Raw genomic sequence first — 18,122 nt, forward strand, 5'->3', positions numbered from 1 at the left:
CTTATGCTGGGATCCATTTTGCATTCCCTGGGCTCAGTTTCAAGCAGTATTTGTTGTCTTGTGGACTGACTGACTTCTGTAATTCAAGAACCACTGGCTTATCTTCATCAGTGAAGTATATGGCCAAAACTTTGAAGATCTTTAGATGTTTGCACATGATCTCACCCTAATAATGTGGATTTTTTGTTCTGTTTCAGTTTTCTCTGCTAGGTTCTGATTTAGGGGCAATATTGAAGTGTAGTAGTGGGTACTTGGTTCTGGGTGTTTTTATAGAAGATGTGGAAACATGGAATGCAAGTCTCTTTCCAGTAGGTGCTGCTGGTTTAGAAGCTTCTGATCTAGCAGCAGTCAGGATAGGAGGATCCCAGGTAGAATGGTGGGAGGAGGGAGGGAGGAGAATGAACAAGAAATGTTACTGGAGGTAAGTAGCTAGTCTTCAGAAATTATCAAAAGCTTGACAGTTATTTTTCAAGCAACTGAGAGGATCAAAACAGTTTAAGGATGTTGGGAGCACCTCACTCTGTTACTTTTTAATTGCAAAGTTCAACAGACTTTGCATTTCATTCCATTATTTATTGTTAATAGTTTTTTTTAAGTTGGAAGATTTTCTTTTTTTGTTGTCTAACAAGCTTACATTTCTGCTTGTTTTATTTCTAGCATATAATCAAGTTTCACCGTGCCTCAAAAGCAAATAAAAAGCCCATGCAATTGCCAAGATCTATGGTTAAATCACTACTCTACCAGATCCTTGATGGAATCCATTACCTCCATGCGAACTGGGTGCTTCATAGAGATCTGGTAAGTGCAGCACGCTTTACCTGGTTAAGAAAGTTTTACGTGTGTCTTGTTGGGTAGGAGGAGAAAAGTCCCTGTTAGTAATCTTGCATATCGATCCTTACAGTTCTTCCTGTTATTGTTGTGGGAGACCAGTGGTGATTTTAAACATGAAAATAGCGTTGTTTGTGTCTGAGTCATCTGAGCTCAAACAATGACAACAGATCCGGTGAAAGGATTGCAAATGTCAATATCCGCAAACAGTTCATGAGCCAGCTGATAATACATCGGTTGAACATTCTTAGAGGTTTGTGCACTACTTTGAAAAGACACTTAACTAGAAAGGTGATTGCTACCTTTGTACATTGTTTGGCTTACATACAAGTTACTATAAAAGATAGCGAAAGAGTAGTTTTTTCATGGAGTGTTTCTTTTCCATGTGGCATTTTTTTCTGACCGTGGGAAAAGAACTTTGAAAGGATTGTCGTCTTAGAAATTTCCCATGACCTGGTGTTGCTCTTCAAGTTGATTGCAGATTACAAGGGCAGCCAGTTGCCTTGTCTTAGTTACCCTTTTTCCCTTAAAATTTCCCATCGCTCCTAATGCTTAAGTGATCTCTTGCAGCGGTTATAAAAAAGAAGAATGTCAATATGGGCATAGTGTCTGCTGATATTGCATTATAACTGAATTTTTGAGCATGAAGCATACCAATTACATGGTGGTTAATATTCCAGATCCTTTCTTGTAGTTACACTGCATTGATAGAGTAAGATCAGTAGGAATTATGGTGGGAAGTGTAGTGTAATCTGTGTATGAAGTGACTGCTGTGGTTTCAATATTTCTCATAGTTGCCCTAGTCAGTCAAAATGGGTTTGCATGTCCAGAAGCTTCTAGTCATTTATTTAGTTTTGTAAGCAAGACATAGATTATTCTCAAGTACTTAATAGTAGTTATGCGCTCAGATTAATCTTTGGATGTGGATTTTCTTAAAAGCTATGAGCGAATTGAGACAGCTCTGGAATGGAAATCACAGATATTTTCTGAAATAAAGTTTATTTAATTTTGATAAGTGGCTGGAATTAGGGTTCAAGTTTTGGTATGGATCACTTTTTTTTTTTTTTTTTTTTTTTACCTCATTCTTTGGTATTTATTGTTGACCTTTCTGATAAATTCCAGATGTTAGCATACTTGTGGGCTTTTATTGTTGTTTTCGGATTGGTAGCCATGAGCAAAAGCAGGAAGCAAGTGCAAATACATCTTTGACTTCTGTGCTACAATTACTCCTTTCCTAAGGAGACAGCTGTTGTTTTGCCAGAAAGCTTGAGATGTAATCAGGCACAGTTTAAAAAGGAACACCTGAAAAGTCTATATTCAGCTATGTTTAATGGAAGAATATGTATTCATAAAACTATTTCTATCCTGTAGCACCAGGTGTTTTGCATGACCTGTGCTGCTCCTTTGCAAGTTTTATCAATTGTTGATGTGTTGCAACCGATCTGGTGCCTGATGTTATTTATTTCTCTTGGAGCTTTGAGAAGTAAGGGTTGCTTTTCATGAAAGACTATTTTTCGTATCACTGGTGTGATAATGCTTGCGTGATGTAGGAATGATTGGGAAGGGAGAATGGAAATTGGTTGAATCTAATGTGTTCCCATTTAAATAAGTTTAATTCTTCAGTACCTCCGTGAGAGAAAGGAAAAGGTTAAAAATTGCCTTGGTACAGTAGTGATGTGGAAGTATATTCATAATTGTTAGCTTTTTAAGAAATCATTGTCCATCTCTGAAGAATTCAGGTATTTCAAATTGTTGGCTTGTATCTTAACCACTGATAAGAAGTGATGGTATTTTGTATGTGTCATGTCTGCTTTCGAAATTAGGAGGTGTTGTGTTTGTTTAGTAAACAACTTAAATTCTCAGTTAACCAAAATTTTTGTGTGTGATTATCTGATCTAGTAGGAGATGTTTCTGCCTATAGAAATGGGATTGGAACTACATGATCTTAAAGGTCCCTTCCAACCCAAACCATTCTATGATTTTTATTCATAAAATCGTACTTGTGATTTTTGCTTTTTCTGCTACCTCAGGTCCAGTTTCACTAGCATGAGTTTCTTGTGTAATAACAAGAAATAAACATACAACGTCTTGTTAAGATGAGGAGTAATTGGTCTGGCGTTTTTTCCCTTGGCTGTTTTAGTTTACTTCCATGGGAAAAATATTTTCTATTTTTATGTAAACCAATATTTTGCATCAAGGCACCTTGTGCTTTCCTGGTTTAATATAACTCTGTTCCTACTATTTTTAGCGTGCATTTGGATATAGTCCAAGGATAACATCCATAAAAGTGATCTTATTATTATTATTATTTTTTTTTTAAATTAGATTCTCTAAGAGTATTTATGATGATATTACTCAAATTTCCCTCGGCTATGCAAATGACCTTTAGAGTTTATTCAACAAATGTTGCAATAAAAAGTAGAAAGATTACAAGTTAGGTATTTTGTAGAGTACTTGCTTGGAACTATTTGAGGAGCATTAGCAACATCATTTAAATCTTAATTTGGTGTTATCTTAACTTAAAAAAAAAAAAATAATAATAATAAAAAAAATATCCTGAGATAGAATAACAAATGTACTTCTTTTATAAGATTTTTTTTCTAAATGGATTCATATTGCTAGGTAGGTAAAATTGTTACTCTGAAGCTGTTTTTAGGATTGGCAGTAGCCAGCAAAATCATTAAAGAGTAACAAAGCTGGTGAGCAAGCAGAATGAACTTACAGACTTGCAATACATATCATGTCCTTGGGCATGAGTTAAGGGATAGTTTCTGCCACAAGGAGACAGTCTCAGTCTTTTCTTCAATATCACCATGGTATTATCACCTATTTTAATTAGCTGACAGGTGACACTTATCTAACTCATGGTAAGCTCAGTCAGGGAGCTAAGTCAGCAGGAAGCATTTGCTTTTCTCTTGCAGAATGAGTTATTTGTGATCCATGAACAATCTCTGGTGATTGGGTTGTGTGCAGCAGAAGGTGCAAAAGAAGCCTGAGATTGAAGATGGTGGCAGAAACCAGAGCAGGTTGTTCTGGCATCACCTTCCATTATATCAATTCAGTCTATTGCTAAAATGCTCCTTTAAACTTGCATGAAAGTGCAAAGTTTTTGAAAGATTTAGTTAAATTTCAACTCTAAATTAGTGTTTACCTTTAACCAGTTCTGGTGTAAGATTTATTTCAGATTAAACTCCCTCAATACAAGTCCAATTTTAGGAAAGTACCCAAACTAAGGCAAATTATAATACCAGGTATGCTTGTACTTGTACATCTAGAAATAAGAAAATAATTTAATGTACTATGTAGTTTAATTTCTCATAATGTTCAAGTATTTTGTTTCTAGTTTTCTTATTCTGAAAATAGCTGTAAGGTGTGAGATGGCTTTAAGGTGTAACTTTTTTTTTTTTTTTTTTTTTTTGCTTAGCTGTTAAATTTCATCATTTAGGAATACTTAGCAGCAACTTTCTGTAGGGTAACATTAAAACCAGTGCAGAATATGGGACAGGAGCATTAGAATTTTATTTCTTTGAATATCATGGTGTCAGATTGTTTACCTTGGAATTGATATGACTATAAAAAGCACTTAAGATTTTTCTCCTTCAAGAATCAAGTCATTTGAGATGGTGTTTTGTTGTTGGATTACATGTTGTTGGGCAAAGATAATTTTGTGTTTTCAACATAGTAGCATTCTTGAAAGCCACGTGTGAGAGGAGAGAGGAAGGGAAGGAGACTTGGCAGGCTCTGCTAGCTTCTAGAGCCTTTCATTAAGAAAAAGCATTATTAATGTAGATATTAGAAAGTCATAGAATGGCTTGGTTTGGCAGGGACCCCAAGGATCATCAAGTTCCAAGCCCCCAGCCACAGGTAGCGCTGCCAACCTCCAGATCTGTACTATTCCAGGTTGCCCAGGGCCCCATCCTTTCAAAGTATCTTTTTGATACTCATCTCTGGATTTTAGGAGGTTCTGTAGAAATCACAGGCTATCTAATTAAAGGAAATCCCTAAGTTGTGCTCAGTAGCTTGAGTCAGCATCAAGTCAGAAGATGCAAGGTGTACAGTGCAATAATTCAGAGTACTGTGATTTGCTCGTCCACTTCTCCCCTGCATGGGAATTACTGAGATCCTAGAGGATTGTTCAGCAAGGGCTTTACTTTGTGAGGCATCTGAAAATGGAGATCTTCCATTTACTGTTCATAGTGTGTGTTTGTATTACCAAAAGAGTATTCTAGCAGTTTTTCTTGTGCTATTAAGCCTTTGGTAGTTAATGTTAGTTGCTTGTGCATTTCCTTTAGAACCTGAGAAATGTAATTTCTATTTGTAAATTGGGCGCATTCTCCTGGAGCTGGGGGTATTATCTCCAAGAGACGTTTGAAGTGCACAGAAACCTCACTGAGTAGATGTGTAAGATTCTACTTGTTCTGAGTCTTTCTCTAGATTTCTACCTAATGTTATTAAAACTACTGATTGAAAACAAATGTTGGAAATTAAATTCACAGAGAAGCATGGTTGTCTCACTCCCTTCCCCTCTTCCCCCAGTAAACTCACTTGTCAAAATGAGCCAATCTCCTGAAGTGCTTTTACTATTAAAAACTCGTTGATCAATAACTTCCTGTTTTTTTTTTTTCTTGCTTGCATCTCTGTAGCTTTAGAATGTTTTATTTGATGCATGTCCTTTTACAAGTAAGGAGATAAACTTATAGTAAAAATCTGTGTTCTGCAAAAAGGCCTGTGAGTTGTAACATTGCAGAGATTTAGAACATTTTATTTCAATCTAATTAATCATGTTGTACCATTCTTGAAATGTAGGTACAAGCAAGAGTGGATTGTAGACATGGTTGTTCCCTGAACTATGTTCAAAATGCAAGTTCCTAGTGATGCAGCAGGAGGCCATGCTGCTTCTAGTCTTTTCTGTTCGCCTCTACTTATTTTCCTCCAACCTGGGGTGTATAGCACTAATGCAAGTTAAAAAGTTCAGTTGACAGTTGCAAAAATGGTGGTGTAGTGTGGGTATGTGGGCAAGATGGTTTTATGTGTGGAAGCCAAGTGGATGAGGGTAAGACATAAGAGAGAGTGGAGACTTTCATCTTTAGTGATGTTGTCATAGTCTGCTGGCAGTGTTACACATGTGATCAGTAATTTTCCTTTCCCACAATCATTTGGATAGCTGGAAATTTGTTGGTGCCTGAGGAAAAATAATATAAGCACCAGAAATTTATTATCGTTTTATTGAATGTATGAGAAGTGTGAAATTTTGGAGGTTTGAATTGCATTTTGTGAGGAATCTAGTTATAGTTCTTTGAAATAATATTTTTGCCAATGTGACAAAAAGTTGAGGGAGCTTGTCTTTCAAGTCCTCCAGATTATTCTGCCAGTATAAGTATACTTTCTTTGGCATTTAAAGCAAATATCCTGACCAGGAACTGTAGTTGCAAGGAAGGGGAACTTTTCCTACTTCAGTTGTGGAAGCAGATGGGTGGTGGTGGTGACATGTCAGACTTCTGTAACCAAGTGACTTAATCATGAAGAAAATTCTGGATGTAGGGTCCTTGTGTACTGCAGAACAGCTCTTATCATGGTATTGTTCAGTGAAGCAAGGCAGTTGTAGTGAAAGCTATAGGATTGTTTTTGTCACTCAGAGAGGAAATATTTTAGAGATATGAAACTGTTAAGCACACAGCAGAGTAGAGGTAGTAACTGTGTGCGTGTGTTTGGATTCTGACTGAAATATACTGTGTTGAAGTAGAAAATAGGAAAGAAAAACAGGTAAAAGCAATCTCACTAAACCAAACTAATCCAAAGAAGGATATTTTCAGAAGCTAGAAGGGAGAGGGCAAGGAGAAAAGCCAACAGAAGTCTTCCTGTTTCTGCAGTTCTCTTACAGTACTCTCTGTACCTACCTTGTAAGCTACTCCACTGTGCATCACTTTTCTCGCTGGTAGCGAAGACTTGCTTTTATTTTTGTGATGTTCCATCTCTTCAGTCCAGTCACACCTAAATCTCTCATTGCTACTTCAGCTGCAGAGTGGGGCTCAGCTGATGAAATTTCCATGTTCTCCTGTGGTTTTGTCAGCGTAACCCTCTTTTTCCAAAGCAACCTCCTTCCCCCTTTATTTCAGTACACTTGCTTTCAAAGATTTATTTTTTTTTCTCCAGTGTGCAGCTCTCTGTTTGCTGTTTTCCCTTACTCTCTTTTTTTTTTTTTTTTTTTTCCAAATTCTACACTTCTCTGCAACTCCCTGGAAAGTACAAAGCTTCAGATTTTGAAGAACAGTTGCTGGGAAGATTGCTCCCCTTTCCTAGTGAGCACAGCATCCCAGGGAGGGGGCTGAGACGAGAGTGACCTCTTAGCTGCATGTCCTTACTTTGATCACTTCATTCCGAAGTTCCCTGGGGCTCGTCTCCCACCCTGCAGCTAACAATCAGAGAGAAGGGTTTTAATTTGAGACAGCAGGCAATCGCTTTTCTCTCTCTCTTTTTTTTTTTTTTTTTTTTTTTTTTTTGGGGGGGGGGGGGGGATGAATCCAATGATGGTGAAAACTTGCCACTGGTGTTCCATCTCCAGCTTTTTTATTACCATCTTCTTGCCTGTTAAAATCAGGGGAGGATTGTATATATGTTCTGTACTTTGCTGCACTGTGTCATCAGTATTAAGCTATTTTCATTAAGTGCTTAAGCTAATCAGTCTGTGTTTCTTCCTGGACCAGATTACAAAGTGCTCATGTGCTTCTGTCACATGCAGAATTTATAGAGTGCTAATCTGGTAATTTTGGTGGAAGGACATAGCAGGCTGCTGAGGTTTGATATAATTTTGAGCCATCATGTCTGTTCGTACAGACAATGACTACGCACAGCCTTTGGAATGATTGGACATGTAAGCTTCCAGATTCAGCCTTCTTAGCAAATCCCCTAAGTAGACAACCACTGCAGAAACAAATGTGGTGCCTTTCCAATGGTACGTTTTGAGAAGAGCCACCAGAAGCTGGTAAAGTGGGCAGTGCTAGCTGAGACTGGCATACAGGGCACACAGGGCAAGCTGCTTTCCCCTGTCTTGCAGCCCAGCGCCTTTTGAGAAGCTGCACATGATGGAAAATGCGGTGATTTTTCTCTCATAGGGCTGTCTGGAGATGCAGCCACCTGGAGCCTGGGCTTTTTGTTGTCTTGGAAAGGGAAAGCCTGAAGTGAAGTGGCTTGCCAGGAGGCTTTCTGTGGGAATCAGCAGCTCCTGTGGGCGTCCAGCCTCTTCAGAAGTCCTTCAGCTGATTAGTGTTTTATCTTCTCACTCTGCTGATAATTTTAATTTGAAAAAATCTATTATTAAATCTTACTACTAGATTTGAAAAAATTGAAAAGAATGACTGTTTTAAGTGATTCTTCATTTATGTGCATACTAGCACTTCAGTAAATTTCCATCATTTCAGTTTTATTAAATTCAGTAAAGCTCCAAGAGTTTTCAGGTTTTCAGTTGACCAGCTGGCTTTTCATGCAGTTGTTGTTTCAGCCAAGTAATGATCCTGTAGCCATTATGTAAATCTGCAGTCTCTTATCGTGGACCCATGCATGGACTTTGAACTTTGCTCTCACGTTACACACCTCATTTAACCTGTCTTTAACTCTGTTTCCCAATCTGGTAGCTCTTTATGGGTTTAAATTGTAGTTTACTGCTTTATATGCCATGAAACCTTTAAGTGAAAACAGCGTATCTGTGGTTTGTTTGGCTAGCTATTTTTTTTTTGTTTGTTTGATACTCCTATCCTAATGAGATGGAAGTACCAACAAAGACTGAGAATTAAAATGAACGGCATTTTGTATGAAGACATCAAAAGAGCTCACTGAGAATTTTAAATTTTACCTCTGCTTTCATGTCAAAGCCTTTGAAATGCAAAAAATCTCTCAGTGCTTATTGTTATGAGTTTATAGTATAGTAGTACATGTAGTAGTATGTATAGTGTAGTAGTTAAACTCTCTCTTCCTCCCTGTTCCCTCCCACAAAATTTTTCCAGACCAGCAGGTAATCAGAAAAGTTACTTAAAATGCAGGAAAACAGAAGCAGGTTTTGAACTAGCAGTTTGTATTTCATCAAGCAGGCAAACTGTGCTTTGGAAGACAAAATGCAAAATGACAAGTGCAGGGAACTCCTCTTTCACCAGCCCTTCTAAAAAAGGCCTTTAACGTGCTGATATCCAAGGTAAATTTAGCTGTGGATTCCTGCACCCTCTCCTGCCAGCCAGCTGCTGTGCAGGAATGTGGAGTGGCTGGGTCCTGTCCTCTGCCAGGGATTGTGCACCAGCTTGAAAGGCTGCCCCTACATGCCCAATTGGGCACGCACTCAGCTTCTATAAATAAGTAGCCAGTCGTTCTGTCTGCTGCTGTCCTTAAACTTTTAAAACCACTAGTTGTAGCTGTAATCCTTACCATTTTGTGTTTAGGGTGTGTGTAAAGGTGTGTGAGAGAAGGACATACGGAGGTGTGTCCACGTGCACTATTGGCCAGTACTCTGCAGGAAGGGTTATGGCCTCTTAGTCCTGCATATGTGTGATCCATTTATAGTAGAGGGGTCTGTCATCTGTCCAAAAACCTAATTAGTGGTTATACACAGCTTGCATATTTTTGAGTATGAAGAAGGCGAAAGCTATACCTACACATTTGAAAAGGTTGGTTTTATAAAGCGATTTGCATTTGTTATCAGTAGGGTTAACACAGTTTTCTTCTTTTAGATCTGTTAAGAGAGAGTATACCATTTTATTTATTGCTGAGGAACAACAGTAGTTTGTGTGTGTCAGTGTACACAGACAAACAAGCCAGAAACTTTACATGCTGAAAAGTAAATGAAGTTTTATTAGCATATGCTTTTTCCTTTTTTTCTGGGCAGCCTCGTCTAGTGGTTGGCTACCCTGGCTTTGGCAGTGGGATTGAAAATAGATGATCACTGAGGTCCTTTTCAACCCAGGCCATTCTATGTTTCTTAAAATATTGTGGATGCCCCCTAGAGGTATTCAAGGCCAGATTGGATGGGGCCTTGGGCAGCCTGGTTTAGTATTAAAATGGGGAGGTTGGTGGCCCTGCATGTGGCAGGGTAGGTGGAGATTCATGATCCTTGAGGTCCCTTCCAACCGTGGCCGTTCTGTGAAAATATCAGGCTGGGTTCTGCTCCTTGGTACTAATGGCAGGGTGGGAATGGCACAAAACTGTGCCAGGAGAGGCTCAGACTAGGCATTGTTTCTTGGCTGAGTTTGGTCAGAAACTGGAACATTTTGCCTAGATGGATGATTGATGCCCTGTGATTGTCTGCGCTCAAGAGGCGTTTGCACAGTGCCCTTAGCGGTATGCTGGAACTTCTGGTTGGCCCTGGAGTAGTCAGGTTGGACTGGTGGATGGTCTTTGAAGGTACCTTCCTACTATACTGTACTGCTCTGTTCATTGAGAGACCTCTATTCAAAACGTTGCATTCTTCATAACTCAGGACTTTGATTTTTCTTCTTTGGCTGTAAAAACAACTGAAATGTTTTAAAAAGGCTTTTGATGACACACGCACAGAGTATCTAATTTATTGAGTACGTGGAAAAAAACAATTTTTTTTGAGATTGACTAATGCATACCTTTGGCTGCTGGCAAGAGTATTAAGGAAATGTTTGCAGATTAATTTTTAGTAATAAAAATAATTACAGTTAAAGAAAAATGTTTTGCCTCAGGTTCTGAAACAAGCTTATGCCCATAAAACTCTGGCTGGATATAAATTCAGATGAGTCAGAAGAAACAAAGGTACTGATTTAATGTTTTTTTGGCTGCGTCTTACTTCTAAAGTCAACAGATGACATATGGTTCCTGTGAGCTTTATATCTCTTTTCCTGAGGTGGGAAAAGGGCGAGAAGGGAACAAAAATATTGAAGTTGTTCCAGAATGTATGTATTTATTTTGTTGAAAAAAACAGAACAAATGTCGTCTTTTCCAATAGCCTCCATTCAGATTTCATCAGCTCTGGGAAGCTTTCTAGTAAGTCCATAATGTACTTAATCTTACTGGCGCAGCTGACCCTTGGAGTGAGCAAACAGAATTTTGTGTTCTAAATGAAAAATAACAAGTTCAGCAGCAGTTTTTAGAAGTTTTTATTTCTCTCTTCTTGGAGAAAGTAGCTCTTCTGGCATAGTATCAGTGGTTACAAGTGTGTATCTCATTTTTTTTTTTTTTTCCTGACTGGATTCGTTATTCTTTCTGAATAGGGCAAACATCACGTTGTTGACATGTTGTTACTTACAATCAAAGAAATCAATGAAGCTTATAAGAAGTATGTTAAAATCATTGAGTACAAGTAACCCATGTGTAACAACATACAATAGTCAAGAACATGAAATATTCAGATAAAAATGCAAGAAAAAAAAAAAAGGGAAAGCATTGCATTTGTTCATCCCGTTACTTGCTTTTGTGTGTAATCTTCATTTGCCAGCACAGTGGAGTCATTACTGCTTTACTGAGATGTTGTAATAATGTTGCAAATGATCTTGCATTTAAATTAAATATCTCTGATCAGTGATCCAGTAAGCTGCTGTGACTAACAAAGGATGGTAGTTTCTTCCTCAGTTTCATTCCATGTGAACGATGTCATCTGCGCACTGGATGACTGATCAGCTGCTATTTCAACTTATCTCAAGGCCTCTTTGTCTCTTCCGACATCCATCCTTTTTCAGAAACCACTGACCTTACTGTAGCTGCAGTAGCAAGCAACACAGCCATGTCAGCTGGAGGGAACCTTTTGTACAAGTAGTGAAGTGGAGCAGTCTTTGCAGAAACAAGGCATCTTTCTTCACAGAGAACAGGTTATCACATTCTTTAGGGAGGGTGATGGCATTCTTTCATGTACATTAAAAGAAATTTCATGTTCAAACAGTTGAAAAATAGGTTTTGAAGTAATTTTAATAAATACAGAAACAAAACTGCAGAAAATCTGGACCACTGGTACAAGTATTTGTGAAATTCTCTCATTTGTCAATGGTGAAGTAGCAATGGTCCAACCAATGAAGGCATGCAATGGAGCAAGTAACCAGTCTTGAGCACATGCAACTCTCAGTGTATGGAGCCTGTGTAATATTAGGAGACTTCAATCATTCTTTTCTCTTCTGTTGTTTTGCTCTCTGGAAATTAAAGCCCATCTGGCCTTGGGACAGGAGTTTAGACAGACAGACCCAACTCTCTCCTCCCTGTTCCCCTTTGCTCCTTACTTCAGTGATAGCAGATCACAAGTCATTGCCTTTTAGTATCTTAGAAAAAACACTTATCTGGCAATTCTGTAGCCTTCGTTTGCTACTTTGTTGCACGAAAACAAACACACGTGCACACAAAAAAGCAGTATAGCAATTGTTATTCTTTTTAATTAAGCTAATAGCATTTTTTTAAGTCGCAGAATCACCAAGGTTGGAAAAGACCTCCAAGATCATCCAGTCCAACCATCCACCTATCACCAATAGTACTCACTAAACCACGTCCCTCAACACAAAATCCAAAATGTTTTCTATTATTGGATTATGATTTGGAGTCTCAAATCTCACTCCTCCCCCGACCCCTCTAGGCTAATCTCCCACTGTAATGGTTTGATTCCTATAGGTATAATAAGTTTTGAATGCAAATTTTGGTTGTTTTCATTAGTTTATTTCTATTTAACTACTTCTATTTGGTTATTTAAGAATTTTACTAAAAAAAAAAAAAAAAAAAAAAAAAAAAAAAAAAAAAAAAAAACAACCCAAAAACAACCTCCAAAGTGTAATAACGGTGGTATTAAGAGGTGGTTAACTACTTAACGGTGGTATTATGCTTGCTTAAATATTGAGCCAAAATATTAATAAAAAGGCAGTGTGGTAACACTGTATATCACTAGTGTTCTCAGATATAACTCATGTCTATGGAAATAATTCTGTAGACAATATCTTGCGTTCCTAAATTCCCCTTGGTGTTCAGGTGCCCAAAAACACATTGTCTGTAATTATTACTGAGTGGGTTTTTCTTAAATGTCTTCTTTTTTAAGTATTTCTTTATGAAGCATGTTTGTACGTTTTTACTTTGTGTTTACAATTTTCCTCTACTTAATTACCTTTGATGTAGCAGTTGTGGATGATGATTCTTAAAATGCGTGCAAAGTCCAGTAGGCTGTGTTTTACTGAGCTGATATCAAGTTCTGTTGCTCTGAAAATGATTTTTGTGGCCATTGACCTGTGAGTATCATTAGCTGTTTGCCAGCTGTAAATGAGCTAAGTTGTTTTTTGTTTGTCTAAGTTCAAGGTGTGACTTAGTCTCAGCCTTAGAACTGGTTGCCTACCAAGTAAATATAAATTTGGATTCTTGATAGTGAAAACTGAGAGAGCTTCAGAGTCATTTAAAATGCTAGAATCATGACATGGCTTCAATTGGAAGGGACATAAAGCTCAGTTCTAATACTCAGCTGTGGACATGGCTGCCTCCCTCCAGATAAGGCTCCTCAGGGCTGCATTTGGTCTGGCCTTGACAATGTAGTGTTTAGATTGTGTGGGCTCCAAATTCTGGTTATCTGAGTAGTATAATTTTGTTGCAGCTTCTTACTGATTTTACTGTGGTCAGATGTATTGGTGTGGCTGGCAGCATCTGGGATGTGGGATGTCCTTGGAAGCCGTGCTTGTCCCTGTGTCTCCTGGGAACTTGAGGCACAGCCATTCTTCCTGGGCATGGACAGCTACAACTGGATGCAGGAGATTCATGGTAGCGGTGAATCAGTTGTCTTTATTCTGCAGTGTAGAAATAAGTGCAAAAATAAGTGTTGAATGATCCTCATCTCGCTCATCTCTAGGTTGTGGTTGTGTACATGAGACCACTCTTGAGAAGTCTTTATCAGTGTTTGAAATGGATTGCCTAAATCACATTCCTGCTTTTTGGAGGTAATCTGAGCAACCTGAGGACCAAGAGCTCTGTTGGTGGCATCCCCAATGCACAGTAAAGGCCACAGCCCTCACTGTGGGTGAAGGTGGGGCTCAGGTGAAGGAGTGTCTCCACATTCATCATGTGCTGTCTGTGATTATCTCCAGCAATGAGATGGTGCAGTCTGCTGGAGGCAGTATTGTTTTCAGCTGCTGCAGCTGTTTTTCTTGGTGCATGCAATTTGGAACCCTACTGCAGTATTTGAGTAATTTGAATTTAGTTTTTCTATTGAAATAAAGCTGAGGGTATGGCTGTGTAGACAAGTTATAGCAAGGCAGCCTAGGGTGTATTAGTTACTGAATAGCATGCTTACCTGCATGTTTTTATCTGGAAAAAAAATGCTCGGTCTTTGGATATCTTGCTGCTCCATAAAAGTAAGATAAAATTGCCCAGTGTTTGTCATTGTAACAACTGGACAGATGCTGTGCTAATTTTTAAGTGTCTGTTTTATACTGGTTTTGAGGATTATTTCATTAAAATAACATTTGGTAACTAAAATGTCATTCAGTGACTTTGTGTTTGTTTGGTTGGTTTGTTTTTTTAAAACTGGTTCCAGTATATTGAGATAGCAAAATAATTCAACCTTCTGGGTTCAGTCTTCCTATAGTTCATGTCTACTTTGGTGTTTAGTATGTGAGAAACACTTCAGTGTTAGGAAAAAATGGTGCTCAGGAATAGGGGTCAAGTATCCTTTTCCATTTTATTAGTAAGAGATTTCAAGTCGTCAAATCACTGGATAGCTTTTGGATTTTTAATTGTATGACCAGTCATTAAATTGATATTAAGTCTATTATTGACTCCAGTAAGGTACCCTAGACTTGCTCTAAGTTTGTAACTTCACTATTTTCAAAATGGTTGTTGTAAATACAGAGAAGCTTTTTAGATTATAGTTATAGCACATACAAAGCGTAGGACAGAGTATGTTGTTGTTTAGCCTGGCAGGCAGCTCAGCATCACACAGTTGTTCCCTCACTATCCCCTCAGTAGAGTGGGAGAGAGAATTGGAAGCAAACAGAGGACTTAAGCCCGTTTGTGTAATCTGTTTGTCCTTCCCAGGTTCTTGTGTCCCTCTGAGCTCTTGTGTTGAAGGACTTTGACTTGCTGTAAGCACTGCTCTGCTCTAATGGTATTTCCTGAAAGCTAATTTTTTCAGAGATAACTAGTCACGTAGTAGGCTTTTGAGAATAGTAGTCTGGCTTTGAGGAATAGGAACTGAGTCCTAAGTTTGAAAAGCAACAATAATGATTAAAAAAAAAAAAAATCCCAAGGAAGCTTACTTACATTTTAAAGCATTCAGTGTTTTGTGAAAATGACCAAAGACTGACTGGCAGCATCAATAGCAAAGTGAAACATAAACCTTGGTGACTAACAACACACAATTTTTTCCTGGTAAGTTGGGGCAACTTTGCAGCAGCTAGGAGAATCATGTCTGTCTTTGGAGGTAGACTATGTGTTTGGAGCTCTTTAACTAAAAATATAATAATAATTATTAGGACAGCTTGACCTGCCATACTTCAATGTGCTCATGCTTTTTGCATGAATCATAGAACATTTCTCAGGAATTGGCGGTATTTCATAGCCTCCGCATGCCTATGCAAGTTGTTTTTCATTTTTAAAAATGGCATAATTGTTGAATGGAAAAATATTATAATTACCTCTGAACTATTTAAGATTTTGGTTTTGGCATACACAGCCCTCTTCACAACTCTTCTTTTCTGTTTTCTTTCTTGACACAAATCTTTCATTCGCATCCAACTTCCTGCTCCTCTGCCCACATTCCTCTATCTGTTGATCTGCCTTTTGCCACCTCTTCAACATTACTCATATAATCTTGACTCTGCTTTGACTTCCCTGAAATACTCCTCTTTCTTCAACTTCATGTCAGTAATTATTGCTTCTCCCTTTGGCCCTCACAACTTTGAGATTACATTGGCTTTCATAGGTAGAATTCTGCATGCTTACTTTGACCAGTGTAGAGGGAAAAGCTCACTCATCCCAGATGCAGTGACCCTCCTTTATTTTAGAATCTAGTTAAGTTACCATACTTAGTTAAGAACCTCATAGATTCATTAAAAATCAAGGGTCTCTAAGTCTTGTTTATCTGAAGTTGGTAGTGGATCCAACAGTGGTGATGATTCTGCCTCATAAAAGCCTTTGAGGACAGCTTTCTTAAGGCTTTTGCACTTGTGCTAAGTCTTACTCTATGCTTTCCAGGTTTTAACTTCAGTTAGTGCCTTTAAGAATGACTAGTGTAATCAAGGTCACGTATATAAATTACTACGTTCTGTAGTTCTGATCTGTAATAGTTTAATTATTGTAAAATATTTGGAGATTAACACAGAAATCCCTTATGAAGTGAATGTCAAACAGAAAACCTCCACAAAAGTTAACTTTCCTGAAATATTTTAGTATTATTGCAACTGTATGTAAAAATAGACAACAGCTTTTTTTGGAGGTATCAAGCTGATCCCAGATCACCATTAATAAATTTGCTGTCATTTTGTGCAGAGAGTTTGTAGATGTCTGAATATCTTCAGCCATGGATTTCAGTGCAGAAATGGCCTGGATTAATGACAGATTTCAAAACCTTTTATGTTTCTACTGAAAACTTTCTGTAGACACTCCGAGTCAACAGTAGCTCTCCTACGAAGAATTAGATGCACTACAGTAATTTCGGTCCAAGATGTAAGAGGAGTTTTGATGTTTACTATAGAACTACTACAAAAGTCATGCAAATAACTACAGAGACATCATCAAGTTAATAAAACCTATAACATGTTAGGTTAAAATTTTCTAAGATTACTGTTTTCTTGTTTTGTGCTCACGTGTCATTTGAAAAGAGGTTAATTTATGAAAGACTCCTGCACCTTGTCTTAATTTGGCTACCTAAAATATTTAAGCACCACTTGTTTATTTTGTGCAAAGAACTACTTCTTGGTTTATGCTGAGGATGAGTAATATTAATAGCTAATGTATTTGTTCATGAAAGCATCTATTAACTTAACTGGCTTTTGAGTTTTTATTTGATAATAAAATGAAAAATTAAATTACTAGAAATATATTGGAGAAGTATTCTTTTATCATCTGACATGCTAAATATTGTGAAATAAATATTTAATATCTTTCTCCCTAAATCTCTTGTATGCTCCTGCAAAATGGGCATTAAGAAGTGCTTTGCTTCTTCCATGTTATTTCTGCTAATTCTAACATTTTTTTTTCTTCTTTTTCCGCAAATCAAGATGCAGTTTTAGGATAGGAAGATGAATGTTCTACCAGCTAATGTGTAGCTTTTAATGAAACTATTGTTTCTGTAAGCATTTCAAATCACTCTATCAGGTATTTTTAGTACATCCTTCATCTTACCTGGATTATTGTAACTTTGGGGGCTGAGAGGTGCCATAATACTCTGGAAGTCTTAATGGAATATTCACAAATGAGACGAAGTGTGATTGTGTCAATCTTAAGTTGACATTGTCAACATGGTAAGAAATTGGAGCAACCAGATAAACTTATTATTACTCTGCAGAAATTTTTCCACTGCTTTGCTGCAGCTAGTTCATCAGGCACGTGGTGAATCTAAGCTGGAGAGCCTCTTCATTTGAGGCTTGCAGGTCAGACACAAGCTCTCTTGATGGAGACAATTTTATTGGGAGTACAAGTGTGAGAAACCTGTCAATTGCTTGCATGTGGGTGTGCTTTTACCAGTGACATCCTGTTGTAAGAGGTACCTTTATCTCTTCATGAAATGGAACAAGCTACCATATGTTAAGACTGTGCCCATGGTAATTACCTGTATGTTAGTTGAAATGCTGACAGCTCACACTTCACTTAACCCAAATAATTTATTTGTCTAGCTGTATGAGTTTCTAAGGCTATTCCAAATGTGTTATTCTACATGCAAAAATGCCAGTAGGAAAATCTAAGAGTGTAGTTGTGACTACTTAATGGATGTATATGTAAACTATTTCTAAAGAGGCTGCATCTCATTTGTGCTGTTGAAATGTACTGACACTACTGCATTTAGTTGCTTAAGCAAATGCATGAGGAAAGCTTGCATTTTCCAGTAGCAATGGCATGTCTTATGAACACTTTGTAGTCTGGATTTATAGATTCAAGTACAAGAGGACCAAACTCTTTATATTGCAGAGAAGCCAGGATGGTGTTTTTCTAACTAAAACCTAGAAACCGCAATAGAAGAAGTCATGGATGGTGAGAACTAGTTTTCATGCCCAAGTGCAGTGTATGTACTGGCATTATGGCCTTTGCTTCCATCTTGCTGTGGAACAGCTGTGACTGTTGAAACCACAACACAAATTAGAGATGCAGTTCTACAAAGAAAGAACTGTTTTACGTTTTTA

The 18,122-nt window shown here is 37.8% G+C and overlaps 1 protein-coding gene across 2 annotated transcripts in view; it reads left to right on the forward strand.

Annotated features, from left to right (window-relative positions):
• Positions 1 to 18,122, forward strand: part of CDK19 (cyclin dependent kinase 19) — a gene marked incomplete at both ends in the record, with an annotated part of 114,040 nt that overhangs the window by 52,198 nt on the left and 43,720 nt on the right. For both annotated transcript variants that reach the window (XM_079532965.1, XM_079532966.1), the window contains one exon: positions 658 to 798. In XM_079532965.1, the coding sequence (XP_079389091.1) occupies positions 658 to 798 (141 nt within the window). The remainder of the gene's footprint in view (positions 1 to 657; positions 799 to 18,122) is intronic.

The sequence above is a fragment of the Tetrao urogallus genome, assembly GCF_951394365.1.
Source record: "Tetrao urogallus genome assembly, chromosome: 2".
Taxonomy (NCBI): Eukaryota; Metazoa; Chordata; class Aves; order Galliformes; family Phasianidae; genus Tetrao; species Tetrao urogallus.